The sequence below is a fragment of the Rosa rugosa genome, chromosome 7 (genome assembly GCF_958449725.1).
Source record: "Rosa rugosa chromosome 7, drRosRugo1.1, whole genome shotgun sequence".
In the NCBI taxonomy this organism is placed as follows: domain Eukaryota; kingdom Viridiplantae; phylum Streptophyta; class Magnoliopsida; order Rosales; family Rosaceae; genus Rosa; species Rosa rugosa.
In genome coordinates, this window is record NC_084826.1 from 8851256 (window position 1) to 8878276 (window position 27021).

At 38.2% G+C, this 27021-nt stretch overlaps 5 protein-coding genes across 6 annotated transcripts; 3 read left to right on the forward strand and 2 right to left on the reverse strand.

Moving 5' to 3' along the window:
* The first annotated feature begins 731 nt into the window (after positions 1 to 731).
* LOC133720994 (AMP deaminase) lies at positions 732 to 7634 on the forward strand. The gene is made up of 20 exons (XM_062147490.1): positions 732 to 1259; positions 1860 to 1999; positions 2209 to 2395; positions 2799 to 2977; positions 3072 to 3123; positions 3229 to 3356; positions 3463 to 3642; positions 3817 to 3884; positions 4020 to 4162; positions 4278 to 4339; positions 4701 to 4814; positions 4949 to 5089; positions 5514 to 5666; positions 6010 to 6063; positions 6139 to 6249; positions 6339 to 6512; positions 6604 to 6684; positions 6938 to 7036; positions 7151 to 7270; positions 7353 to 7634. The coding sequence occupies exons 1-19, from the start codon at positions 911 to 913 to the stop codon at positions 7217 to 7219; spliced, it is 2484 nt and encodes an 827-aa protein (XP_062003474.1). The 5' UTR covers positions 732 to 910; the 3' UTR covers positions 7220 to 7270; positions 7353 to 7634.
* A 607-nt stretch (positions 7635 to 8241) lies between these two features.
* On the reverse strand, positions 8242 to 10356 carry LOC133721167 (uncharacterized). 2 transcript variants are annotated; one of them, XM_062147703.1, is made up of 5 exons: positions 10228 to 10356; positions 9940 to 10038; positions 8715 to 8776; positions 8585 to 8634; positions 8242 to 8493 (listed from the first exon to the last, which is right to left on the reverse strand). In XM_062147703.1, the coding sequence occupies exons 2-5, from the start codon at positions 10017 to 10019 to the stop codon at positions 8476 to 8478; spliced, it is 210 nt and encodes a 69-aa protein (XP_062003687.1). In that variant the 5' UTR covers positions 10020 to 10038; positions 10228 to 10356; the 3' UTR covers positions 8242 to 8475. The 2 variants fall into 2 exon arrangements, with proteins under 2 accessions (XP_062003687.1, XP_062003688.1); XM_062147704.1 differs by having other exon boundaries at positions 10125 to 10229.
* Positions 10357 to 18702: 8346 nt separating this feature from the next.
* Positions 18703 to 19895, forward strand: LOC133722775 (UPF0481 protein At3g47200-like). The gene is made up of 2 exons (XM_062149646.1): positions 18703 to 19269; positions 19380 to 19895. Exons 1-2 carry the CDS (start codon positions 18703 to 18705, stop codon positions 19893 to 19895), a joined length of 1083 nt encoding a protein of 360 aa, XP_062005630.1.
* A 421-nt stretch (positions 19896 to 20316) lies between these two features.
* On the reverse strand, positions 20317 to 22596 carry LOC133721952 (protein trichome birefringence-like 3). The gene is made up of 6 exons (XM_062148730.1): positions 22311 to 22596; positions 21958 to 22204; positions 21483 to 21654; positions 21192 to 21391; positions 20926 to 21084; positions 20317 to 20784 (listed from the first exon to the last, which is right to left on the reverse strand). Exons 1-6 carry the CDS (start codon positions 22504 to 22506, stop codon positions 20451 to 20453), a joined length of 1308 nt encoding a protein of 435 aa, XP_062004714.1. The 5' UTR covers positions 22507 to 22596; the 3' UTR covers positions 20317 to 20450.
* A 2054-nt stretch (positions 22597 to 24650) lies between these two features.
* LOC133723492 (bifunctional monothiol glutaredoxin-S16, chloroplastic) lies at positions 24651 to 26773 on the forward strand. The gene is made up of 2 exons (XM_062150338.1): positions 24651 to 25070; positions 25980 to 26773. Exons 1-2 carry the CDS (start codon positions 24687 to 24689, stop codon positions 26484 to 26486), a joined length of 891 nt encoding a protein of 296 aa, XP_062006322.1. The 5' UTR covers positions 24651 to 24686; the 3' UTR covers positions 26487 to 26773.
* The last annotated feature ends 248 nt before the right edge of the window (positions 26774 to 27021 follow it).

The following is a 27021-nucleotide window of genomic DNA, read 5'->3' on the forward strand; positions in this document are numbered from 1 at the left end:
GACATTATTAACTAGATATGACACAAACGACATGGCGTGTCAGTGATGAGATCATATATAACGTATTTTAGAAAACATTCAGAAAAAGACAACATTCTTACAGAAGTATTTGAATTCGAGATTAACATAAAAGAAAACTGTCCGTATGTGTGTGCATACTTAATTTTAATTAAAAACATATGATAGAGAATCAATCTTTAAAGATATGTAGATTTGATTATTTACGGCCCCAGACCTAATTGAAATTTTGCAAATTTCAACGACCCCCATACTGTCATTACCCATGTTCCTACATGACTTTGATCACATTAGTATTACCAAATTTGGCTGGGCAAGACTGTAATTCCATGCTTAAAAAGGGACACAGATCGATCTGGGATTTTCATATCAAGTCCTCCTTTAACATGTGCCTCCAAACCCTAAAATTAAGCCATATCTTGGCACCATATGCATGGATAACGAAAGTGACTCAACAATCCACGCGGCCATTCACACCCCCTCTTCCAATCCAAACCCACCTTCGTTGGAATCCCTGGCCCACCCCAAAAAAACTAATTAGTGCCCCCTAAAAATTAAGCGGCGATAAAAAGCAGCAAAGCACTCAGCGTTTTAATATTTATTTTCATTTTTGATTTTTCTACCCCATAAATAAATTAAAAAAATAATAATAATAAAAAGAAGCAGAGAGGAATCTGGTCTCGCTCTCTATCTCTCACCCTATAAATAGTGAGCTACTCTGGCTTCTCACGAAAAAGAAAACAGAGCACACTCTTCTGTTCTCTCCGCTGCTGAGCTGAAATCAGTAGGGTTTGTGTGTATTTTCTCTCTCTAACCGGAAACCGATCAGCCTTCATTTGCCGGTGACCTTTGGCCGGAGACCTTGGCCGGAGATTGACGCGGCGGGGAGGAGATGGAGTCGTACGCGGTACATTTGGCCATGGCGGCTCTCGTCGGGGCGTCGCTGGTGGCCGTCTCGGCTTACTACATGCACCGGAAGACCCTAACACAGCTGCTGGAGTTTGCGAAGACGGTGGAGAGGGAGAGGGAGCGGGAGGAGAACTCCGATGGAGGCGGCGGCGGGGACTCGCCGCAGCACATGAAGAAGCGTAAGGGACACGGGCGGCGCAAGGGCGGCGGGTATTACCGGCGTGGCTCGGCGTCTTTGCCGGACGTTACGGCGATTTCCGGCGGGGTTGACGGGAACGGAATGGTGGACGGTATTCCGGCTGGGTTGCCGAGGCTGCACACGCTTCCGGAAGGTACATCTCGCCCGGATTGATCAATCTCGGTCGCTCTTGATTTCATGCTGTTTTGATTTGCATACTAGTGTGACACGCAGTCGTTTTGGAGTTGGCTTCTCTCTCTTGGAGTTTTCTTTAGGATTATCAATGCCTCAATAGAAAAGCTACTTTTTAAAACTACAGTATGTGAATATTGTAAGATATAGCTCTGTATGCTACAAAATGCTAATAAAGTATTGAATAGAACAGATTGTAGACTCTGTTTTGCACACTCTGATGAGCTTAAATTGTTCATATCGTCTCCATATCCTACTGGAAATTGACAATTGGATTTTCCATTTCCTCTTAAAAAGTTAGAGGGCATCTGAGGCCGTAATCTGGTGGTGAAAGACATCATTGAACTTAATGAGGAAATAATTTGTTTCACAATGTAATTTTGGCTTATAAAGTATGAAGCAAGCTCTTAAAAGTACTTTTGGCCCATAGGAAACTTTTCATACTAAGCAACAATTCAAGACTAAGCTTGATTGTATGTTGGTTTTGGAATATAAATTTTTATTCCCTTCATGAGAAATGTCAGTTTCTTCTGGCGGTTAAGTACAATTTTTCATGTTTCAGGAAAATCGGCTCAGCCGGTGGGTTCAGCTAAGAGAACTGGTATCAGACCTGTTTCTCCCAAGTCTCCAGTTGCAAGCGCTAGTGCCTTTGAGAGCGTTGAAGGTTCGGATGATGAAGATAATTTGACTGACAATGCTAAGGTAGGCACTATATATCATGCTAATGAAATTCGGTGAGTTTATTTGGCTCATATGCGGGGTGTGTGTGTGTGTGTCAGCAGGGGAGTTGGAAACTGCCATAACCTCTCCCTTTTTTTTTTTGTTCTTTCACAGAAAGTTTTTCTATTAATTTCTCTTATCCCCGAAAATTTCTTATTGTTCTCTGCAATTGCATTTGGTCACTTATGCAGGGGCCAGATTTACCAAACCATGTTACTGCCAATGGAGAGCAAATTGCTATACCTGCTTCAAGTATGATTAGGTCCCATTCTGTATCTGGTGATCTGCATGGTGTCCAGCCTGATCCAATTGCAGCTGACATTCTAAGGAAAGAGCCTGAGCAAGAAACTTTTGCACGACTAAAAATTACTCCTACTGGTATGAATTTATCTTCTTTCCCTTTGATGCCCTCCCTTTTGGTTGTTTTATTTTTTTCTTTAAATATACACATACAGAGTTGTGTATGGACCGCACTGTGTATTATTGAACACTGTGTTGCTGCTAATTAAATGGACTTAACAGACGAGTGCCAGATAACGAATTCTACTGAACTTGAAAATCAACGAAGACTCCCAAATTCTTGTAGAACATTTATATAAAACTGGATCACTGGATATCGGCTGTCTTTTTGGTGGTTGCACTGATGTGGTATTTAACGAGTTACTAATTCAAAATTTGGGTGTTAAACTAGTATTAAGAAGCTGATGTTCTATGTAATCTCAAAACTTGAGTTTCAGGATGAAATTTTCATGGTTCTTTCTTTCTATCTATAAAATTACAGAAGTACCATCACCTGATGAGATAGAGGTCTATGTGGTTCTTCAAGAATGCCTTGAAATGCGAAAGAGATATGTATTCAGTGAGGCAGTTGCTCCATGGGAGAGGGAAGTTATATCTGATCCCAGTACCCCAAAGCCTAACCCAGAACCATTTTTCTACGCTTCTGAGGAAAAGTCTGATGTAAGTCTGAACTTTTGAATCTCATATCTAATCTATAAATCAAGGAGGTTGTGCTTTTGGTTTTTCCAATTAACATGCTCCTCTTATTCTGCAGCATCATTTTGAGATGCAAGATGGAGTAATTCACGTGTATCCACATAAAGATTGTAAGAGGCTAAGGATTCTTATTCCTTTCCAGATTTCTTATTTGTCATGGATTGGATTCCTGATTCTCTCTCAGTGAATGTTTACCTTTTCCCCTTCTTTTGCAGCAACAGAAGAGCTTTATCCTGTTGCTGATGCAACTACCTTTTTCACTGACCTTCACCACATACTTAGAGTTATAGCAGCAGGGAATATCAGAACTTTATGCCATCATCGCTTGAATCTTCTGGAACAAGTAAGTAGACTTGTATTGATCAGATAGTCATTCAAATGCATACAAATGCTCTTATGAATGGAGGACAAGTAATAGTTTTCTAACAATATGCTTGTCTACCATGTAGAAATTCAATCTTCACTTGATGCTTAATACGGATAAGGAATTTCTGGCCCAGAAAAGTGCTCCACATCGTGACTTTTATAATGTTAGGAAAGTTGATACCCATGTTCATCACTCGGCATGCATGAACCAGAAGCATCTTTTGAGGTTTATAAAGTCAAAGTTGAGGAAGGAGCCTGATGAGGTAATTTGGCATTTCAATGCCAATACGTTGTCAAGTGATACTGTCTTTCTTTCCTTCATTTCAATATTATAGTTGCTGAATGATCAGCTGTAGTGAGTTTATATTATTCATTATGAGTTGCGACTCATGTATGATAATCATTGGTTGCTAAAGTTCGTATACTTTTCTATTCAGGTTGTAATATTTCGAGATGGCACCTATTTGACCTTGAGAGAAGTTTTTGAGAGTCTGGATTTGACTGGGTATCTCCTCTGTTCCACTTTCAATTTTCAACATATTTGACTTCTGTTCTTTGAGGTCCTTATTTGTGTATTTATAATATATTTGTGAAGATGCGCCATGGATGACATAAACACTTGTCACATTTGTTTCAACAGGTACGACCTGAATGTGGACCTTTTGGATGTTCATGCAGACAAAAGCACATTTCATCGTTTTGATAAGTTCAATCTCAAGTACAACCCCTGTGGTCAAAGTAGGCTCAGGGAGATTTTCCTTAAGCAGGATAATCTTATCCAAGGTATAATTGTTTATTGGCTTACTTGCTCTTTTCATAGTGAAGTATTGGATTCTCAAGCCATGGCTTTTGAGATGTTATTTCTGTCTAGTCTTAATGATTATCTTTTGTTGAATAGGCCGTTTCCTTGCTGAGCTGACAAAGCAAGTGTTCTCTGATCTTTCTGCCAGTAAATATCAGGTGCTTTCTTTCTCTGCTACTTTTGTATAGGTTTTAATGGTTTTATTTCTTCTTCTTTTTTAATCATCAATTATGAAGAATGCTAGACTGCTAGTTAGTAGGGGATTCACGCTCCAAATATTAATTAATTCATACATACTTTAATTTCCGAATCTGTTGGATGTAAATGCTGGTGTTTATAATAATTTAGATATCTGGATGAAGTTTAGGTTTCTGAATCATCCTTCCTTGCCTCTCTGAATGTTCATTGATATGGAACAAATGACCACTCCCTCTCCATTCCTTCTTGTTTGTTTGTCTTTCTTATTACTCTGCATGTCCAGATTGGCTCCTTACCTGATGCTCTGTTTTTGTACTGCAGATGGCTGAGTACAGAATATCAATATATGGCAGGAAGCAAAGTGAGTGGGACCAAATGGCTAGTTGGATAGTGAACAATGAATTGTACAGTGAGAATGTTGTATGGTTGATACAGGTAAATGCAAGAATGTATTACCTTTCAGAAATAGGTCATATGAATTTGGGAGTTCTTGTAACAATGTTAGATTTAGGGTTTAGGATTCTGTAAAAATCTTGAAGTCTTATTATGCAATTTTTGTCTTCTTTCAGCTGCCACGGCTGTACAATATATACAAGGAAATGGGGATAGTGACATCATTTCAGAACATTCTTGACAATATCTTTATACCGCTGTTTGAGGTTACCATAAATCCAGATTCCCATCCACAGTTGCATGTTTTTCTGAAACAGGTTAGCCATCTCTTTGTTAAAAGTTTTTTTTTTTTTTAATTGAACTTGTATCTTAGTTAGGCTAATATACATGCTCAGTATTGAATGGAAGTCTTTAAATTACCTTTCTTTTGAGATGCTTTAGAATAATACTTTATCCAGTTACTATAACTGGATTTTACATCAAGTATTCTCCTTGATGATAAAGATGATGATGGGGAGCGAAGCTAGTAAGCTACTGGTTTGTGTTTATGAGCAAACTACAATTTATTTCAATCCCTTGGTTCCTCATCATTTTCTGCAGAGGGCATAAATATCAAATTTTTGACCTGACATTTTTCTATAAAATTCATGTTGTCTCTGGTTCATATTTGTTCTGCTTTTAGGTAATCTGTACAGATGTATACCTGCTTGTAGTTTGACTTAAACATGTTTGGATTTTCAGGTTGTTGGGTTAGATTTGGTCGATGATGAAAGCAAACCTGAAAGACGGCCCACAAAACACATGCCAACTCCAGCACAATGGACAAATGTTTTCAATCCTGCATTTTCGTACTATGTGTACTATTGTTATGCTAATCTCTACACATTAAACAAGGTATAGACACAAATTTTCACTTACTGTGTGCACCATGTATATAATCTGGACTCTAATCCCCATGTCTATTCAAATAACCAATTCCCTGTTCAGAATAATGAGATTCAAACAAATTTGTGTATTAGTTTTTTTTTTTTTTTTGGTGGGTGATAGTTTCATTTCCGTTGGATTGCGTCTGAGATTTCATGAACTTAGAATGTTATTGCTTCTGTATATGTCTTGCGGGTGTATTTGCCAGCATATTTGATGCTTCTCTGCAGTTCTATTCAGCTATGGTCTTGTTTGGTAGATGTTTGCAATATTTATTGTCCAAATGCTGACCTGATGAAATTTTGTTTTTCAGCTTCGTGAATCGAAGGGCATGACAACCATCAAATTCCGTCCACATTCTGGGGAGGTATTTACTATAGATATATTTTATACTTGAACACATGTATTACATAACGTCAGGCACTTACTCAAGAATTTTCAGGCTGGGGACATTGACCACCTTGCTGCAACGTTTCTTACCGCGACTAACATCGCACACGGAATCAATTTGAGGAAGTCTCCTGTGCTTCAATATCTGTATTATTTAGCTCAGGTCAGAAGAGGAAGACATACTTATTCATATAGCTGAATTCAGCCTTCTGCAATTTCTAATTGGCTATTGTCTCTTGTTTGTCTCATCAGATTGGTCTGGCTATGTCGCCCCTGAGCAACAATTCATTGTTCTTGGACTACCATCGCAACCCTTTTCCCATATTTTTCTTACGGGGTCTTAATGTCTCTCTCTCGACTGATGATCCTCTTCAAATCCACTTAACGAAAGAACCCTTGGTAGAAGAATATAGTATAGCTGCTTCTGTAAGCTCTCTCTCTTCCTCTCCCTCTCCCTCTTCCTCTCTTTGCAGAGCTGAAGGAATGTATGTGACAGCCCAAATTTCTTCCTTTACAGGTATGGAAATTGAGTTCATGTGATCTATGTGAAATTGCCCGTAATTCAGTTTACCAGTCAGGTTTCTCACATGCTCTGAAGGTATGTTAGTATGCTACATAATTTGGTTACTGGTCTAATAGCAACATACTAAAATTATCCCATATGAAATGGTTCATGCATTTAAATTTTTTCAGTAACATAAGCAGTTAAGCTTGTTTAGCTTTATTTATTTATTTATTTTTATTTTTGTGTATACATCACATCCACATTTGGGATTGAGCATATTAATTGTTACATCTTGCTTGATTACTCTAGCTGTTGTTGAACCTGAGTCATCATTATTTTTCTTCAGTCACACTGGATTGGGAGAGAGTATTACAAGAGAGGACCAGATGGAAATGATATCCGCAAAACAAACGTTCCTCATATCCGGGTGGAATTCCGGGAAACGGTGTGATATTTTCTTCCTTGTCTATTATTTGAAGATGCATATATAGTCTAATGGCACATGAAAAGTTCACAACACTTGAAAAAAATAACTTAAAATTTACCGATGACATTGCAGATCTGGAGGGAGGAGATGAAACAGGTTTATCTTGGCAAGGCTATTATCCCCAGAGAAGTTGACAGATAAGGTCCCAAGGGATGTGCAACTTGATACCATACCGGAAAAGTAACTGTAGAGGTAAAATTCTTATCATTTGGATATTGTATATTCTACTTGCAAGTTGTGCAGACTTGAAATGAATTGTATCCTTCACTTATAGGTCAGGAATTTTCTGCTCATGCCTATGTTATCTAGCCCATGCAAGCTGAGAATTGGCTTGGCAAAAGGCAATGTCTAAGAATGAGATGGGGATGTGTGTGCTGCTGCATGTCAAGACTGTCTCGGACAAAGCATCAAGACACAAATAGGGTCAAGATGCTTCATAAGTAGTGATTTTCGCATGAAGTTAGTGTTAATTCAAATTTTAGACTGCTGTGTCCTGAGTATTATACGTATGTAGGAAGCTTATCTATGATAACAAAGGAAAATTTTCTCTTCCTTAGCTTGTGTTCTCCACTTTTTAAAATAGTATTGAGTTGGATTTTAAGCTTTAAAGCAGTGCAGGCACAATGGGATATGTGGGTGGACCAAAGTTAGATCTCCACAATCCCCCGATGATAACTCGTAGACAGATTTTAGAGCAATTCTCAGACGTATCATGTGTAGCCGTGCATAGTTTGCATGAAAGTATATTGGTATCTTTTCCTATTTGGTCAAGGAAGTTGGATGACTTGAACAGAGACTGAAAGAGAACCATTCAATCTTCATAATCCAATTGTGTATTAACGCAGAGTATTGATCGCAATCAATGACCAAGTTTTCAATCAAAAAAAAAGAAAAAGTCGATGACCAAGTTGCTTTCCCAGTTTCACCCGTCTACAATTTAGTTGAGTGAGCATATCTGCCTCTTCCTCGGGTCAGTACCTATGATCCAATTTTCAACCTACAAATCCTGATTCCTATAACATTAATCTGCACTAATGGATAATTCTGTTTAACGTTAATATTAACGTTAAGTTACACTATCAAAAAAAAAAGTCGGCTTACATCACGATGGATATCTGTCGGGTTTCAAAACTGAGGCAAGTCTGAAGTTCTCCAACAACAAATAATCGAGATCACTAACTACAAATTTATTTCAGTGAAGGGATGCAAGTAGCTTTGAACTAGAGAGGGAGGTCATAAACTACTCTTCGATATACAAGGAGGTTTAGTAACAAACTAATGTGCAATTAGAAGCACATCTTACAAGCAACAAAAAAAAAAAGGGACCCAGCTCAGAAACACTCTTATCAAGGACGTATACAGATGGCGCAATGACAGCTGCGATCACCACTTATGTCTCACCGATCTTTGAGAGACTGCAAACGGGGTACAAAAAAGTACACAGCATTAGATGTTCTCAACCTCAGATATAGAAAACTTCTATTGAAAAGGGGAAACAATGCTCACATTGGAGATATCCTTCATCTGCTCGGCAAGTTGTTCCTTCTTCTTGGAAGCTGCAAAAGCAAACCTTTTCAATATCCGCAAAATACATACTCAAATGTGCAGCACAAGGACCAGCTAATATTGCGCTTACCCAAATTTGAAAGCTCATCCATCTGCTTTGATGTCCTCACAGCAAACCTCTGGAATGATTTGCTGAAAACCAGAACAAATTCAATATTAGAGAACTTTGTGTTGGAATGAAAACCCATATACGACATCTTTCCTGAGGACTTGCAGGTCATCTAGCACATATTTGTCCTTTACATGACTAGAAGAAAAATTAGTATGCAAAGTAATGAATATCTAATGACCACATAGATTGACAATTAATTACTCTAGCATCAAACAGGACTTGTCTACATGAAGTCATGAACAAAACAAGAAGCTGCTATGTAAGGACCGGGCTTCTACCAGAGAGGACATCAGCATAGAACCTCCACTGCACTCATTGCGGGAATGCAGGATAGGGCTCTTGCATTTACAAGACTACGTAGAGATATCAGTATGTATGGCAGAACTGCAGAAGTAGTCAGCATTGAGGCAACATTTCCCAACCTAGCCATATGGCGGTCTACTGTATATGCTACAGTATAAGATTCAGCTACACACCGCTACAGTAACAGTGGAAGATTGCAAAATATCTCACTTCAGAGTTCAGAATAGTCACCCAATTGATACCAGTATGTATCACAAGTTCACCGAAAACAATTGTCCCAAGCTTGAAAACTTTTTATAGGACAATAATAATCGGGTCGCCCAAAAACAGCTTAAAATATTAATGTGTGTTCATGGATGTGACAGACAGAATACAAAGGAGAGTAAAACATTGACCGAGCCATATGGCAAAAATATTCTCAAGACTCCATATCTGCAGCGTATCAAAAGTTACATTGCAGAAGAGAACAAACTGGAGGTTTTGAAATTGTTTCGCTTCGGAGAGCCTACCAATCAGAACAAATACAATGGTCCTGCCGGCCTTTTGAGAAGCTTTATCCACCAGCTCACTTTAACTATAAGCAGAGCAAGAACAGAACAGAACAAAAACTAAACATAACATATTCCTATCACAAATCAACCCTTATCATCGAAACATGACCTCCAACAACCAAAATCAAAAATTTCCTCAAGCATCCAAAGCCTCAACGCATCAAATGTAGCGCCACAGCTTGAATAAACAAAAAATTATAACCTTGAGAGCTAATTTTCGCTTCTATGGAACGAGCCAATCGGGAATAGTATGATCCTTGTGGCCAGAGATGAAGCTTTGACCAAATTACACTACCAGATTTGATTGATTTAGGAGAAGGAGAGATAACCTGTTGGCGAGGCTATCGACCAGAAGCTCATTGACGAGGTATGACATGACTCTGTTAACGAAATTTCCACCACCGGCCATGGTTGTTGATTCCAATTACCTGAAAATATGAGCAAGTACAAACCCAATTAGGGGAAAGAGGTTGAAGATTTGGTTAAACCCTAAAACATAAACCCCAGCTCTGACCTTTAATTTGAGAAATTAGAACAGAAGGAAAGTGAAAGTTGGAGCAAGATAAAAAAATTGGGGATTTATAGAAACCCTAATTGGTGGAGAGATTTAGATTTACCTGAACCACGTTGGCGTCCAAAACTGTTTTTGTAGACCTTCCCGATTTCTCGAATCTCCGAGAAGCAAGCAGGAATGCGGCTTCAGCTTCTTATATAAATGGTACTTGAGCTCGGACTGGGCTATCCACTTCATGGGCCCAAGGCCCACAGTGCGGCTGAGTTAGTTTTTAGGTAAATATTTTTAAATAATATAATGCAAATAATTTTGAAGTTTGGAAAGTAAGAAAATTTTGTAAATAAATCATGCAGGTCTACAGAAAAAGTGTTCAGTGGTTTTGGCAAACGTGGTTTTATCAAAATCGTTTGAAGTCTAGCACATATGAAAATTGTTTTGTTTATAATTTGGTAAATAAGTGATGTGTGTAGGTGACATGACATGACACATAGTATTGATGCCACAAATTTTAGGCCTCATTGAGACCCTATATCATTGCCATTTCGGTTATTTGTGTGACGAAGTAAATGCTACGCGAGTAAGTTCTGGTTTCGTAGAAAGATACACTCTTTATTGCATTTATTTCTCAACCGCATGGATTATGATATCATTCATTGCTGCCATTTGCCTTTTCATTCTCACGGTCATTCAAAAATACTTTGCCATCAACCCTCGCTAATTCTTGCTTCATATATGTATCCTCATTTTGTAAATGCAGTTGGGGCATGAGTACTAGATATCAAATTTCAGTTTTCATAGTTATGTGTAATCGTATGGAACCAGAAATGGTTCTTCTGTGTAAGAAAATTGTTCGTCTTTAATTCATGACCGCTTTCAAAAATTTAATCTGTTCTAACAATATTTCTTCCAATTAATCTGCTAACGGCTTTTAGTTTATTTTTCTTGGTTAAGTAAAATATATACTGCTTTTCCTCTGCGTGAGTTGTCCTAATGATTAGGAGAACCACATGCATATATTGTCAAGGGGTATAATCCCTCAAGGCTAATTAATATGATCTAGCTAGTTACTAGTTTCTTAGATGATATGTAATTATTTACATGTTGAGTTATGCTACCAAAACAGAGCTAAAACTCTAAGGCCATACAAAAGCAACGAACTTGCTTCAGCATCTTTGCTGTGCTCTACTTCGACATGCATGAAGTAAGGTATGCTTTGAGGATGAGTGAGAACAAGAATCTTGCTTTATATAGGAGTTGATGATTCTTAAACCTTGCTATAAACATTTCCTTGTGAATCATGCATGGAATCAACTCCTCCGCAAAGCATACATGTCTCAGTAATCATAATCAAACTTTCCTTATCTACAAGTTATCCGGATTGCATCATATTGTGTAATCTTTCATTCTTGTTCCTAGTATAATCTTTTATAGTGATTAAAGAAGTTCCATATTGTATGACAATCCAGTTAGATTTACACTAATAACTTTTGATGATGGTTTATGCCTCTAGCTACCCTCATAGTAAGATCAAGGTAGCCAGTACAACCAGTCATCAAAAGATATTGGTGTAAACCTAATTGGACTGTTATACAATATGGAACTTCTTTACTCACAATAAAAGATTATATTAGAAACAAGAATAAAAATTACACAAAATGATGCAATCTGGATAACTTGCAGTTACAGTAAAACCTCGATAAATGAATGTTCGATAAATTAATAACCTTGATTAAATAATAAATTTCTTCAGTCCCAACTTGGGACCAATGTATATTACTAAGAACCTTGCTAAATGCATAATATAATAATTTTTCTAGACATTCTTAAGGATTCAATGAATATATAAAGTAATAATTGATGCAATAAATGAAAGAAATATCGCAAAAAATATTAATAATTGATGAAATAAAGAAAAAATAGTATATAATAATTCAAAATACATATTAATCAAGGAAGTTTAACAATTTTAATTTTGCTTTTTTTGAACCAAACCCAAATCCGGGTGCTGATAGATGTATTCATCTAAAGCCAGAATAGACCGTTACATACCCTTCCGCTGCCATGTACAGACAGACAAGAAGATAGTGGTAGTACTCACAGTGATACATAGAAATAGACCCACTCATTAGACATGTCATGGACGTAGACATAGCGGAGATCCTCCTTTGGTACTACTCCAGAGGCGCTAGAGATACATAGAGTGCACATAACGTGCATTAGCTTCCTAACAGGAACTTTATTGTAAAAGACTAAGCTAATACATAATTAATGCACTAGGGCCAAAGTCCTAGCCCAAAACTCAAAGCCCAACTAGGGCAGCCACCACAACAAGTCCACCCAAGGCCCATTCAGTTGGTCCGGTCCAGTCCACCAACACCATCTGCTCTCCCGTCGTTCACAACAGTCAAAGCGAAGCTCCCTCAGCCGCACGCCGCCATGACCGGCACCGCCTCGATCCCCTCCGCTGCCGTCCCACTGCCTGCGACCCACAACTATCTCCCAAAATATCCTTTTATAGTCTTTTGCTTTTTCCTTATGTCTTAACAGAATGGAAGTTCGTCCTTAATCTATTGCAATGCATGCACCAGATTTGGTATATTATTTTTCATTTTGTAGCAAGTAGTTATTCAAAGTAAGTTATCACTGCCTGAAATGTTTCTTTCGAAAAAACATGCATTTGGTATATCATAATTGTCATATGGATCTTGATCATCTTCGGTAAGCAACCTAAATAAATTCGACTGCGTTATATAATTCAACTAGGATTAACGTACATACCAGGAATAACATAGAACTCTTTCTAAAGTAATAAATATTCATTTATCAATAAATGAATAAATTATTTATTTATCGATAATATAATAACCTCTCTAAAATAATAATTTTCCGTAGTCCCAACATTATTCATTTATAGAGGTTTTACCGTAAGAAAAATTTGATTATGATTACATAGACATAAACTAAGATATATGCTTTGCGGAGGCGTTGATTCCATGATTCACTAGGAACTTCCTGTAGAGGTTTAAGAATCATCAACTTCTATATAAAGTAAGGTCCATGTTCTCACAATAATCAAGCAATATTGTCTAACCCATTATAGACTGCTAAATTATTAATGGAGAGAATAGAAGACTTGTGCTTTGTCTAACCCATCTACATCATCAGGTTAGGATCACAATTATGATTTGTACGTGTTTCTTGAATGTATATGATGAATGTTTGTTTGCATACTCTTACAATTGGAGCTAGCAGCTCATGTGTTTGGTTTTCTTTCTTCTATTATCTTATCTTCGAAGTTTGGGCTATAAACTAAACAACAATAATTAATGATCGATTACAGTAGTACCAGGAAGCTGAGATTGGTAATCGACGCCGGAAGACGAAGTGAAATATTCTGAATTGAGCGATATGATGGACAGAGCTAAAGACATCCTACGTGACAAAGCGACGGACATATTCGGAGAAGACATTGTCAACACCGTAATACATTTGAATGATGTAAGTATTGATAGCTCTGCTTTTAGTTTCACCAAAAAACAAAAAGGGATCTGCCTTTAGTTTCACAACCAATCAATCGGAGGCATGTCTTACAACTCTTATATATTCATGTGGGAGATTTTTAGATAGGGTCCTTGACCAAATGCCCCAAAATAGGATAAAATTATCCCACTTACCCCAACAATAAAATTTTATTCTCACTAACCCAATTTAAAATAAAATGTCAATTTTAGCCTTAACCTAATTATCAAACTACATTTTATGCCACTCATCTCTCTCTCCCCCAACAACACGACTCTCTCTGTTTCTTTCTCTCTCTCTCTCTCTTCCCCTCCGATCTCCACCTCGCCGGAGTAGAATTCAGGCCTATGCGCTCTCTTCTTCATGCTCTACTCCAACCCGAGGCGTTCTTGGACAACCTTAGGAGTTCCAGAACATGGTGGCGAGGATGAACTCGGTGACCATGACGGCGCCGAGCCGGATTCCGAAGAGCTCCTGCACTCGTCTCGCGTTTTTCATGGACCGTTTTGCGAGGACGGCGATTTTGATCCAGAAAGGGTTGGCGAAGGTGAGGACCATGGAGTTGGGGCCGGCGTCGTTGTTGGTGGCGCCGGAGACGAGCTTCTGCGCCGGAGACGAGCTTCCGCGCCGGATAGCTTTTCCAAACCATATTCTGATTCCTTCGCGCTGTCTCTCTCCGCCGCGCTGTAGTCGAGGCTTCAGAGACGAGCTTCCGCGCCGTAGCCGAAGTCGCTGAGGTCGGTGCTGCACCAGGTTTCTGGTTGAACGACTTTGGCGTGCAGATGAGCTGCTGATCGTCGAGGTGAACTGAAACCGGGTTGGGCCTGGTTTGGTAAGAAACTTTAAACCCATAGCTTTTGGGTGTGGTCGATAGCTTTTGAGTCATGGCTTTGTTAACACTGAGGTTGGGATTGATCTTTCTATAGAAAGAATTTGAACAGAGAGATCAACCTAACAAAAGCTATTTTGGTATCCTCTACTTAAACCAAACCCAACTGAAATCACCACTAATGAGAATCAAAGACAAATTAAAGTGGTGTTTGTAGCTTCTCTTGGGTGTGGTCAATGGCTTTTACATTAACCGAGAAGGAAATCCGACAAAAAAATAAGAAATGTTTATTAAAGGTCCGATAGATTACATCAATTTCTTTTTTCTTTTTCTTTTTTGTAAACTGTGGGCAAAAATCCGAAAAGGAAAAAAAGAAAAAAAAAAGTTGTATTGGGGGGCAATAGACGTCTATTGGGAGGCAATAAACGTTTTAAAATTGATATAATTTCTTCGTTTTTTTCTTTAATCAAAGTTTTATCTGTCTAATTTTAGAAATATTAGTTCCTATTCCGGCTACCAAAAGTTCTATTGGGGGGCAATAGACGTCTATTGGGGGGCAATACATGGCTGATAGTCGTCTATTGGGGGGCAATAGACGTCTATTAGGGGGCAATAGACTATCGGGGCAATAAACGTCTATTGGGGGGCAATAGGAGGCAATAGAGGTCTATTGGGGGGGCAATAGATGTCTATTGGGGGCAAAAAAACTTTTCCGGTGAGATTTTCAACAAATTCCGGTGACCGGATTCCGGCGACCGGTGACGGGCTCCGACGAAGTCTCCTATGGTTTCTCTCTCATCCATTTTCTCTCTCTCTATAAGTAACAAAGGGGTGAGGGGTAAAATGGTATTAAAAAAATTTAAAAACAAAAAAAAAAATCTTAATGGGGTATTAGGGAAGACTCCCTTAGAGTGTATTGGGTAAGAGGGAATTAAAAAAACTTAATGGGGTTAGTGGGAAAAAAATCCCTAGAAATGGGGTAAATGGACAAAAACCCTTTTAGATATTGATAGCTCGTTTTATTACGCATGTCTTGAATATGTCTTATTAATTCTCTTAGTTGTATTCCTTTTTCTTTTTATTATGCATATCTTGAATATGTCTTATTAATTCTCTTAGTTGTATTCTTTTTTCTTTTTTTTTTAATAAAGAGGATCAAAGGTATTCACTCGTACCCTCATGGTGACTCGAACTCAGGACCTGGATCCTAAGTAGTGGATGCTTTAACCACTAAGCTAACACCACATCGTCCTCTTAGTTGTATTCCTTCTAAATTGGAGTAGTAATCATTGATTTTTATTATATCTTAGATATTGATAGCTCGTTTTATTACGCATGTCTTAAGGGCAGCCGCACCAGCCCCTTTCAAAAAAAAAAAAAAATTGGTAAATTAATTTAAAGAATAAGAATAGAATGGTAAAATTAAAGATAATTATTTTTTATGACTCATCGGTTAATAGTTATCTCTACTACTATAAACGGGGCTCTCTTTTAGTGTCAAATGGCTTCACCAAAGTTTGAAGTGCCTATTCATAAAAAAAATATAAAAAATTTGAAGTGCCTATAATACCCTTTCATAACATAATTATCAAATTCAGTCAATAAAATATAAATAGATAAAGTGTAAACTGAAAAAATAGCCAAACCACCACTATTCTATGTCTCAAAAAAAAAAAAAAACACTATATTTTTTAGTCGATCCATTTTCCCTCAACACAATGTCAACCATAAGAAACGCGGGCATGTTGCTAGTTAAATATAATGAGAATGTGTGTGTGTGTACACACACTACTATAAATAGATATATACCTAATAATAGGGTTAATTTTACATTCAAAAGAGCAAACTAGACATGAGAAAAATATTAAGGGTTTTTGTCCATTTACCCCATTTCTAGAGATTTTTTTCCCACTTACCCCATTAAGTTTTTTTAATTCCCTCTTACCCAAAACACTTTAAGGAGGTCTTCCCTAATACCCCATTAAGATTTTTTTTTTTGTTTTTATTTATTTTTTAATACCATTTTACCCTCACCTTTGTTACTTAGAGAGAGTGAGAGAGAAAATGGAAGAGAGAGAAACCATAAGGGACTTCGCCGGAGCCCGGTCACCGGCCTCCGGAATCCTGTCACCGGCCACCACCCACCGGAATTTTCTGAAAATCTCACTGGAAATGTTTGTTGCCCCCCAATAGAGGGGCAGTAGACCTCTATTGCCCCCCAATAGACGTCTATTGCCCTCTATTGGGGGGCAATAGAAATATATGAAATTTCGCCGGAAGTCTCCAAAGAGGTTGTTGTAGATCTTATATCAAGCTGGAGAGGTTTATTGCCTCCTGAATAAATCTGTATTGCCCCCCAATAGAACTTTCGGTCGCCGGAATGGGAACTAATCTCCGTAAAATTAGACAAATAAAACTTTAATTAAAGAAAAAAACGAGGATATTACATCAATTCAAAACATCTATTATCCCCCAATAGACGTCTATTGCCCCCCAATAGACGTCTATTGCCCCCTCTAATAAAACCTTTTTTTCTTTCTTTCGGGGCCTTCTGCCCCCATTTTCTCACTCTATAGTCCAAAACGTCCAAAACAGTATTCAACCAAAGTATTTTGTCATAAAAAAAAATTAAAAAAAATAAAAACAAAAGCTGAGGTTTGCTTTTCATCTTTGTTTGCATGAAAGACATGATAATCAAATCAAAATTGCTGGTTTGATTTTTGTTTTTTTTTGGTAAGATCCCTTCGTGAACCTGGCTCGAAACTGTGCCAAAGCTGCAACCCTGCCAAACTGGACTCGAATATAGGAATCAACCATGGAGATCCGAATTCCAACATGGCGAAGCCCTGACCGGGTCGGGTCGATACCGTCGTCTCCAGCGTAAGAGTTGTTGGTGATGATTTTCCGGTGGTGGTCCTTCTTGTGGTCCTCGGCTCGGTCGCCGGCATTGGGATTGTCGAAGCTGGAGCTGGTGCAGTTGACGGTGTCGCAAGCGGTGAAGCATCGGCGGAGGCACTCGGAGACGATTGCCATAACCGGCGTCGCCTCTGTCCATAACCGGCGCTCTGAGACGATGTCCAAAACCGGCTCTGACGAAATCTCCTGGCCTCCGCCGGTTCTGCGTCTTCTGCATCATGACCCAAACCATTCCGGCGACGTGGCGAGCTCAGTGAGACCGGCGGCAGAGTCTGAATCTGACGGCGGCAGTGAGAGAGAGAGAGAGAGTGCAGATCGCGCGCAGAGGGATAGAGAGAAGAGAGAGAATTTGATGGCATAGATGTAATTCATTAATTAGATGGAGGGCAAAGTTGTCATTTTATTTTAAATCGGGTAAGAGGGAATAAAAATCTCTTACTGGGGTAAGTGGGACAAATTTATCTCATTTTGGTGCTTTGAGTCAAGAACCCAAATATTAATTACAGACATACGCCTTATATGGAATGTTTGAAAATGTGAATTTGGTGTAATTGAAAAAATGGCATTTAATTGAACTAGCTATTACAATCGTTTAGAAGGACATTCCTTATATTCAAATTCAATATTAAAAAAAAAAACATTAGAAGATAATTAAATATCATTATAAAACTCGTTTGTATCCATTAAAAAAAAACATTAAACAGCTGCGAGGTATGCCGAAGCTGCAAGTTATGTTTAAAGAGCGGTTGGCTGGGTTTATATACAGGGCCGGTCCTAGCCCAAGGCAAACAAGGCAACTGCCTTAGGCCTCACTTTGAAACAAGTTTTTGTACTTTATACTATTTAAAGCCCAACAAAAATTGAATACAACTTCTAAATTACCCAACATATTACTAAGTCACTACAAACTTTCTTGTATATTTTGTACTTGTCTATCTTTAACTAATGCATATATACTCGATTTGTTTGAACTTAAGTAGTTAACTAATTGAAATTAGGCTCCATTTATAGGTTATGTTATTCTTATATTCATAGTAGAGACCCAAAATTCTTGTACCAAATACTTTGTTTGTAAAGTAGCAAGAATATGCTAAAAATACAGAAAAATAAAAAACAGGTTATGATTTTCGCCTTAGGCCTCACTTACCGTTGGGACGGCCCTGTTTATATACAAAGCCAAGGATTTTTTGTCCAGGAGCAGAGAGATGCATTTATAGAGTTCCGCAGAAACTTCGAAAACTGAAGGAGGATGCCTACAATCCCCGCGCTGTCTCAATTGGACCTTTCCATCGAGGCAAAATTAACCTTGCACCAATGAAACAACATAAACTTTTTTACACGCAACATTTTCTTGTTAAGGTAGAGGTTATCGAAGCTACTGAAAAATACACTTCTACTGTTGCTTCTGAATATGTTGAAGAGCGGGTTGATGAATACTACGATGAAGAGATCATATGCGAAGAAGGCAGTGATAAGCTTACTGAAGTGCTAGTAGATGGCTGCTTCATATTGGAACTTTTCCTCAGGGTAAGCCACTTGTCCACGACTATGAGTTCAGATGACCACAAATCTGATCCATTAATAAACAATGCTTGGATGATCAGAGCTCTTTGGCACGATCTAGCATTGCTTGAAAACCAAATCCCCTTCTTTGTCCTTGAAAATTTATATGACATTATCAAGCCTTCTCTAATGGAAAGGAGCAACGGCAAAGCACCAGTGTCGGTCAGTAGTCTTGCTTTAAATTTCTTTAAGCCTATGCTGAGCCAAAACTCAAATATAGCGGAGCATTCGTACCCGGACTGCAAACATTTGCTTGATCTCTTGCACAAATCCTCCCTGCTCGCAGTTTCAGGAGATACTGCCTTCACAGCCTATGACGTTGGAGATGGGAGATCGAGAATAGCTCTAAACCATGCTGCAGCTGCTAATTTGACTCCAGGGAATCAATATTGGGGATTACATTATTGCGCTGATAAGAACTTGTACAGTCCGGAATTGAGCTTCGTAAAGAGTCAGAGGACTCTCTGGTGAAGATAACCGCCACAAGCCACAGCCAGCTGATCATCAACATCCCACCGGTGTTCATTGACGAGGAAAGGGATTCACTCTTCAGGAACCTGATTGCCTACGAGCAAAGCAGTATCAAAATTAGTCATCATGTTACACCTTATGTTTTCCTCATGAAAAGTCTTATCCGTTCTCCACGAGATGTCAAGCTTCTTAAGAAAAAAGGCATCATATCTCAGTATTGGATCGACGACCAAGAATATTCAACTTACTTCAGAAATCTTCTAGATGAAGTTTTTCCCACGGACTTCTATTTCGGTTCTTTCTGTGGCAAAGTGGATGCCTACGCGAATAAGTTCTGGTTTCGTAGAAAGATGAGCGCTCTTTATCGCACTTATTTCTCAACAGCATGGAGTATGACATCATTCATTGCTGCCATTTGCCTTTTCATTCTCACGGTCTTACAAACATACTTCACCATCAACCCAGCTCGCTAATTCTTGCTTCATATATGTTAATATGTATCCTCTTTTCGTTGATGCAGTTGGGGCATGAGTACTAGATATCAAGTTTCAGTTTTCATAATTATGTTTAATTGTATGGAACCAGAAATGGTTCTTCTGTATGAGGAATTGATCGTCTTTAATTCATGAATGCTTTCAAGAAATGATCCGTTCTAACAGTATTTCTTCCAATTAATCTGCAGACGGCTTTAGTTTCTTTCTCTTGGTTAAGTAATGTACATACTAATTTTTCTCTGCATGAGTTATGTCCTAATGATAGGAGAACCAAATGCATATATTGTCAAGGGTATAAGCCTTCAAATCTAATTAAAATGATCTAGATAGTTACTAGTTTCTTAGATGATATGAAATTCTTTAAATGTTGAGTTATGCTACCAAAACAGAGCTAAGACTGTAAGGCCATACAAAAGCAACAAACCTGCTTCAGCAGCTTTGCTGTGCACTTCTATTCAATAATATGTGATTGAAAAAAATTGCAAAAGCAATCCACAACGAAGAAATATGTGATACTTTGACCATATCAAGTGGCTACAAATTTGCCAAAAAAATTTGATTCCATGTATCCGGAACTCCTGGCAGACACCAATGTATACAATCTGAGTTGTGTAGCACATCGGCCTTTTGCTCATCTGTTAGTAGTTTGCCTCCAGTCTCAGTGTAAACTTTTGTGTGAGCGTCAACTCGGTAATCTGACATCTGTGTTATGTTAAGAACTGAAACAGGAACTTTCATTTTCTTTATTACTTCGACCACCACGCGCATGATCCTCTTATCAGCACCAGTACTCCAGAATCCCTTTTTCATGTAAGGCTTTGTTTCATTGAAGCATTTCATCCCTTCTGGATTGTTCCAGTCTGCACTCCTGAAAATAACAGATTGGAGTTGTTAATTAACAGTAACTACATTTAGAGTTATCAAATAGTAAAAATACAAAATCTTGTAACCAAAAAAAAAAAAAAAAAACTACAAAAACTTGATTTTCTTCTGTGCTTGAGACAGAGACCTCATGTGTGTAGGAGACATAGTAGTGAAGAAGACACGAGTCTTGTTGGGATTGACATTTGTATCGACCCAGTTGGCCCATGTCTTCAATGCTATTCTGTATGCAACTACTGCTTCCAACTCTTCATATCCTTCTTCCCCATTTGGAAATGAACCCCAGCTGTTTTCAACATTGTCTCTTAGATTGATCAATATTAAATGTAGAGAATGCTATACTCATTCGCAGAATAGCTAACATTTGTTAGCTGGTTGCAGAGAGAAACTTACTATGACTTGATCGTATAGCCGCTCATCCACCAAACAAAAGTATTGAACACAAGGATATCTACTCCAGTCCAGTGTTCTGCATGCTTGGCAACTGAATCCACTTTTAGTATTCTTTCCTTTGGATTGATAACAATGTGGAGGTCAGAATTGGACTCTACCAGAAATGGATCCCAGTAAAATTCAATTGTAGCATTGTACTCCTGGAAACGGATTTAAATGAGTTATGACAGAGTTCATTATCACCATGTTCAATTTGCTTGTTTTAGTACAGAAGAAGAAACCAAGACATACCTTGGCTCTGAAGACTGAAAGAGCGCGCCCCCGGTGCATGGACTGTTTGTTTTGAGGTATTATGGATTCAACCATACAGACTAAAGATTGCCATTGACCTCTTTGCAAAGAATCTCCAACAAACATCAGCCTCTTATTACGAAGTTTCTGAAGCATGAGTTCTGGATTAAATCTACACAAGAAATATAACTGTTAGATTAACAGAAACTCATGCAGAAGCTTGTAAGCTTTCACTGGCATGTGTCAGCATTTCTAGTCTGCATAAACACGTATATATCTACACATACAGTGAGAAATGTTCTCAATCTAGATTATTAACAAGATTTTCCGGTGGTATATTGTGTGTGACAATATAACGTGTCACATATCTAGCAAGAGAACATAATAATAAATAGATCTGTATTCGAGTCTCCATATATAAACTTGGTTATATGAAATTTGACCATGCATGATTTATAACCGGCCGGTACTCTACCTAGGCAATGTGCAATCTTCTGGCTGCCATTCCCAGTGCCGGTAATCAGAATCAGAATCCGGCCTTCCATTCTTGACACAAGAAACTTGCCTATCAAGATACGGGCAGCTTCTGTCCGAGTAAAAAGGCATGATAGAACGGTTGAACACCCATTTTCCATTCTCAACATTGCACTCCTCCGGGTCGAACACAAATCTATCATCTACAATTGAATCATCTATCTTTTCCTTGGTTGCATTTCTATCATCTGTCATTAGATAGTGATAGTGGAACATTAATTAGAATCAATAACTGTGCAATTTCAACAGAAAAACATGAATGATTAGAATTGATACAGCAGCTAGGACACTTACTCTTTCTTGTGACAGATGCTGCTCTTCTGGAACAGGATTTATGCTTGAAAAAAGGGTTGGAAGAAAGAATAATACTAATTCTTTCAGTAAACAAAAGACTGATCAAGGCAATAGAACAGACCATGATAATAGGAAGATGTAGCTTTCCTCTAAAACCTTTCATTGTGCCTGCAGTGGTGGACTGTCCTGAGCTCATGGGGTAAAATTATATGAATTGGTTTGCAACAGAATGATGAGGACTTGGTGATTGTTTTAATTATGAGGGATATTTTATTGTGGGTTTTTGAGTAGGAGTAAAGCTAAAGCCTTGTATTGGTTGGGCTCCTATCTATTCTTTGAGTATTTAATGGAGAGGTTAGTGGTAAGTTGCAAGGCTAACATCCTTTGTGGAATTTAGCTATTTGAGGATCCAACAACTATATATGCTAGCTATTGCTTTCATGTTCATATAAACCATTCAAATTCTTCAATAGGTAGTAGTCATGGCAGGGGCTCTCTCTTTCTTATGACTTTTTCCCAGGACATATCATTGCAAAGTATATGTATTCAAATGGTAGAACTTCCCCATCATACATGCACACACACACATATATATTAGACTAACTATAATAGCTTGAACTGTATAAAGTGCATATCGATCTGTTTCTGATCAGCTGGCTAATCAACACTGGATGCCATCAATTCCCTTTTCTAAAAAAAGAAATTATTCTTGAGGTTGTTAGGGTTTATTCATTGAAATGATGGATGCAGTTATAATGTTCAGAGGGTACAAATTTGTAGCCGTATATCAGTAATCAGTAAGCTTGCATATCTCATCATTACTTATCAAAGTTTTGGTCCCAAAGGAGAAATGTGGGCAAAGAGTCTGTAAGTTCAATTGTTACAGGGTTGATCGCATGACTAGCATTACGAGGAGGATCAGAGACTCACTATTTTAAAAGTAGATGCTTCAAACAACTAGAGCTACAAGTCTTCAATTTTTTTTAAGAGACACTCGTAACTCTCGTTGCATACTAAGGTTAATATTAACTTCTATTTAAGAACCTTCTCCTATTTTTTTGAGGACGTTGATGCGGACACCATAACCCCCCCCCCCCCCCATGATGGGATTGATCCTGAATCTAATAAAAATCACTTGAATGATTCTAAAAGCTGATGGATCAACCTGAACATCTTTCACAAAAATTAAAAGAAAGCTAACTGCTGTTTGAAGCTATTGAATTGGCCAATTGGGTGACTCTGAAAATTGAAAAAACAATGAATAGAAATTTTTGACCCTAAAAAAGAGTCTAAAGCAATTCAGTTGCAATGTATAGATTTAGTAAAGTAGGAGAGTGGCAACCTCACTCAACTTGTGAAGGTTATGATGTTGTTTGCGTGGAAATTAATTAGAAGAAACCTACCATTAATTTGCATCATGTTCTTGTACGACAATAGTCCTAGCATCTACATCATTGCCCACCATTAAAGCATTTGCTGCAATTTTACTCCAAACCCTTGCATAGCCACTTGAAAAAAAGTCTATCATACCTCTAGTTCTCTTTATGGTACCACAGCACTTGTACGCATACACAAGTTGTGGTAGGAGTATCATTAGGTATATATTCCAATTCGAAATCAGATTTTTTTCGACAATAATTCATAGCAAAATAGCATGACAAGCCGTTCATGACTTCAAATAAAACATGAATATGGACGGATCCGTTGACTCATATGTCAATGTTCTTACTTTTCATTTGGTATATATTTTAAACTTAACCAAATTCATGTGATCATCTACTCAATGCTCTTTTATAAACACTATGAAGAGCATTCGGTAGGCGATCGACTACCAAATAATATAATATGAAATGAAAGAATCATTTGCCCACAACCATTGGTCCATTGACATAAATTTTTCCTTCATAAGTGAGAGGTCTTGAGTTTAAGGGCTAGTTTGAGATTGCTGTGACTTTAAAAAAAAAACTGTTGTTGCTGCTATGTTGTGAGAATAATCAGCTGTAAATTAAAACAGTTTTCTGTTTCGAAAACAACTTCTAAAAGTAACATTTGAGTTGCTTCTAAAATCTGCTTTCAATGACTTATAATTTTCAATTAAAGCTGATTTTTATTTATTTACCAAATACAATCAAATCTAAAATTTAGACAGAAGTTGATTTTTTTTAAAAGCGAAACAATCCCAGACAGAATCGATAGGTAGTTGTTAATTAGGTGACGTAAAAAAAAAAAAAAAAAGTAAAGGCCCAATTTCTTAGGATCATTTCTATGCAATACCGAGCCCAAGAGCTAGATCCGAAACCAAAACCCGTTTGCGGTCCAATAATATCTGATATAGTTCTAACCAGAGTTTTGGTGGCTAACTCTAACTCCGTCTCAATGGCCACAATCATCCACCTCTCTCCGATTCACACTTCGCCGCCGTCTCCTCGCTTATTTTCTCCCCAATCTTCCCAAAATACCCTTCACCTCTCATTCAATTCACACCCCAAACCCCTCTCCTTTCCCTCCATTTCTCTCAAGCCCTGCGCGCCGGCCAGGCCTCGCGCTTTGGTCGTCACTTCGGCTGTTAAGAGCCTCTCGGAGACTGAGCTAGTCTCAGTGGAGGGCGAACAAGTCGCCGGAAAATTGCCGTCGGAGACCGGCGTCTACGCCGTTTTTGACCAGAACGGTGAGCTTCAGTTCGTCGGCTTATCGAGAAACATAGCCGCGAGTGTTCTTATACACCGGAAATCGGTGCCGGAGCTGTGCCACTCCGTCAAGGTACGGACTTTTTTTCTGGTCCCTTGAAATTTTTGAGCTTATTTCAGTTTGTTACTAAAAAGTCCATATTTTGTTGCCAAAATCGGTTCTACATTATTTGTTTCTGATTATAAAAAAATTGTGTTCTTAGGTTGTGAAATTAGATATCCATAGTTTGGTTCGAGGATTGAATTGGAAGTCAACTTAATCAACCGATACCAAATGCATCAAAAACCAACATAATTTTCTTTCTTGGACAATGATTTTGGTGTTTGGGGGGAATAAATGGTGCACATTTAGAGTACAATTATAATGATCAATGAGATCAACCTAGAAGCAATATTGCTATAAGCATTAAAGTTGTTTGGTAGAAGTAAAGAACAGGAGTTTAGTACAATACCCAAATAAGTATGTAAAGGAAGGTGCTAATAACTATGCTGCTATCAGTGGCTTCTTTGTGAAATAAATTGGACATCATCTAGAAGTTGAGTATAGTGAGATTAAATGTTTGCACAAGTCATAGTCTACAGTAAAACAGGTCTACCAGCTTAAGAATTAAGATTGCCTTTTAGTCTTAATGAGAATAAATGGGGCACACTTAGAGTGCAATTATAGTGATTGATGACATTAAGCTAGAATCAACGTTGCTGTAAGCTATAAAGTTGTTTGGTAAAGGTGTAATCTGGTCAAAATAGTATGTTAACTAAATGAGGATATGAAAAGAGGTGTGGGGCTGCTATCAGTGGCTTCTTTATGAAATTAATGCACCTTTAGAAATTAAGTATGATGAGATTAACTAATAGTCCAGTACTCACATTGTTATGTATCTGTCAAGGCATAGTCTGGTGAAGCAGTGTTGATTTCTGCACAGTGGTAAAATCAATTTTGTGATATTATTCTGCTATAAGTGATTGTATTATTGTAATGTAGGTTGGGATAGTAGATGAACCAGATAGGACGGTTCTAACTGAAGCTTGGAAATCATGGATGGAAGAACACATAAAAGCTACTGGGAAAGTGCCTCCAGGAAATGAATCAGGCAACGCCACCTGGGTCCGGCAGGCACCTAAAAGGAAGAAGCCTGATCTGCGGCTGACACCAGGTCGTCACGTGCAGTTGACAGTTCCATTGGAGCAACTCGTGGATCGGTTGGTGAAGGAGAACAAGGTCGTGGCCTTTATCAAGGGTTCGAGAAGCGCCCCATTGTGTGGTTTCTCACAGAGGGTTGTTGGCATTCTTGAAAATCAAGGGGTGGATTATGAGAGCGTTGATGTGCTTGACGAAGAGTATAACTCTGGATTGAGGGAGACTCTGAAGACTTATAGTAATTGGCCTACTTTCCCGCAGATATTTGTGAATGGAGAACTGGTCGGGGGTTGTGATATTCTAACATCCATGCACGAAAAGGGAGAGCTTGCTAGCTTGCTTAAGAAATGATCATTAGCCAAGTTTTGGTCTCTATGTAGATGGGATGTGAGCATGAAACTGTATTAGCTAGGCAATTCATGTAACAAGTGACTAGTTTTATGCAGCATATCTAGGCCTGTACTCCATAAGCTGCATCCATTTAGAGAAAAAAAAAAGGTTTCAAGTTTAGTGAAAAAAATTAATATTGATCAAGCTGGATTATGAACATCTCCCATTAGTTTGGTCTGCTCTCTTGGCTTTCCTACTCGATTTGTACTTCACATGTATTGAAAACTGCAAGGTCTCCCTTCGGCTTCTTTTGGGTTTGCTCTTTTCTTCTTCTCAGAGTGCTGTTTCCTTCCAAAACTGTTAAAACCCTTCCGCTAACTATATGTGCCTGAAATGCAGCTATCTGTGTTCACGCTTCATAGTGAGCCAAATTTCACAGTTGGAGCATTTCACATGCGCCGAAGGGGTTTATTTTGGGCCTAGGAAGCCTTTGGGTTTCCTTTGACAAAATCAAAAAAAACAAAAAAAATCTTCCGTGATAACGGATTCATATGGT

Coding starts and splice junctions, on each gene's coding strand:
- LOC133720994 (XM_062147490.1), top strand. CDS start 911: ATGGAGTCGTACGCGGTACATTTGGCCATGGCGGCTCTCGTCGGGGCG. Junction 5,090..5,513: donor TGCATGTTTTTCTGAAACAG/GTTAGCCATCTC, acceptor TTGGATTTTCAG/GTTGTTGGGTTAGATTTGGT. Junction 5,667..6,009: donor ATCTCTACACATTAAACAAG/GTATAGACACAA, acceptor TTTGTTTTTCAG/CTTCGTGAATCGAAGGGCAT.
- LOC133721167 (XM_062147703.1), bottom strand. CDS start 10,019: ATGGCCGGTGGTGGAAATTTCGTTAACAGAGTCATGTCATACCTCGTC. Junction 8,777..9,939: donor GTCGATAGCCTCGCCAACAG/GTTATCTCTCCT, acceptor TCTGGTTTTCAG/CAAATCATTCCAGAGGTTTG. Junction 8,635..8,714: donor GGATGAGCTTTCAAATTTGG/GTAAGCGCAATA, acceptor TTGCTTTTGCAG/CTTCCAAGAAGAAGGAACAA.
- LOC133722775 (XM_062149646.1), top strand. CDS start 18,703: ATGAAACAACATAAACTTTTTTACACGCAACATTTTCTTGTTAAGGTA. Junction 19,270..19,379: donor CTGCCTTCACAGCCTATGAC/GTTGGAGATGGG, acceptor GAACTTGTACAG/TCCGGAATTGAGCTTCGTAA.
- LOC133721952 (XM_062148730.1), bottom strand. CDS start 22,506: ATGAGCTCAGGACAGTCCACCACTGCAGGCACAATGAAAGGTTTTAGA. Junction 21,392..21,482: donor TTTCAGTCTTCAGAGCCAAG/GTATGTCTTGGT, acceptor ATCCGTTTCCAG/GAGTACAATGCTACAATTGA. Junction 20,785..20,925: donor ATGTCTCCTACACACATGAG/GTCTCTGTCTCA, acceptor TGTTATTTTCAG/GAGTGCAGACTGGAACAATC.
- LOC133723492 (XM_062150338.1), top strand. CDS start 24,687: ATGGCCACAATCATCCACCTCTCTCCGATTCACACTTCGCCGCCGTCT. Junction 25,071..25,979: donor AGCTGTGCCACTCCGTCAAG/GTACGGACTTTT, acceptor ATTGTAATGTAG/GTTGGGATAGTAGATGAACC.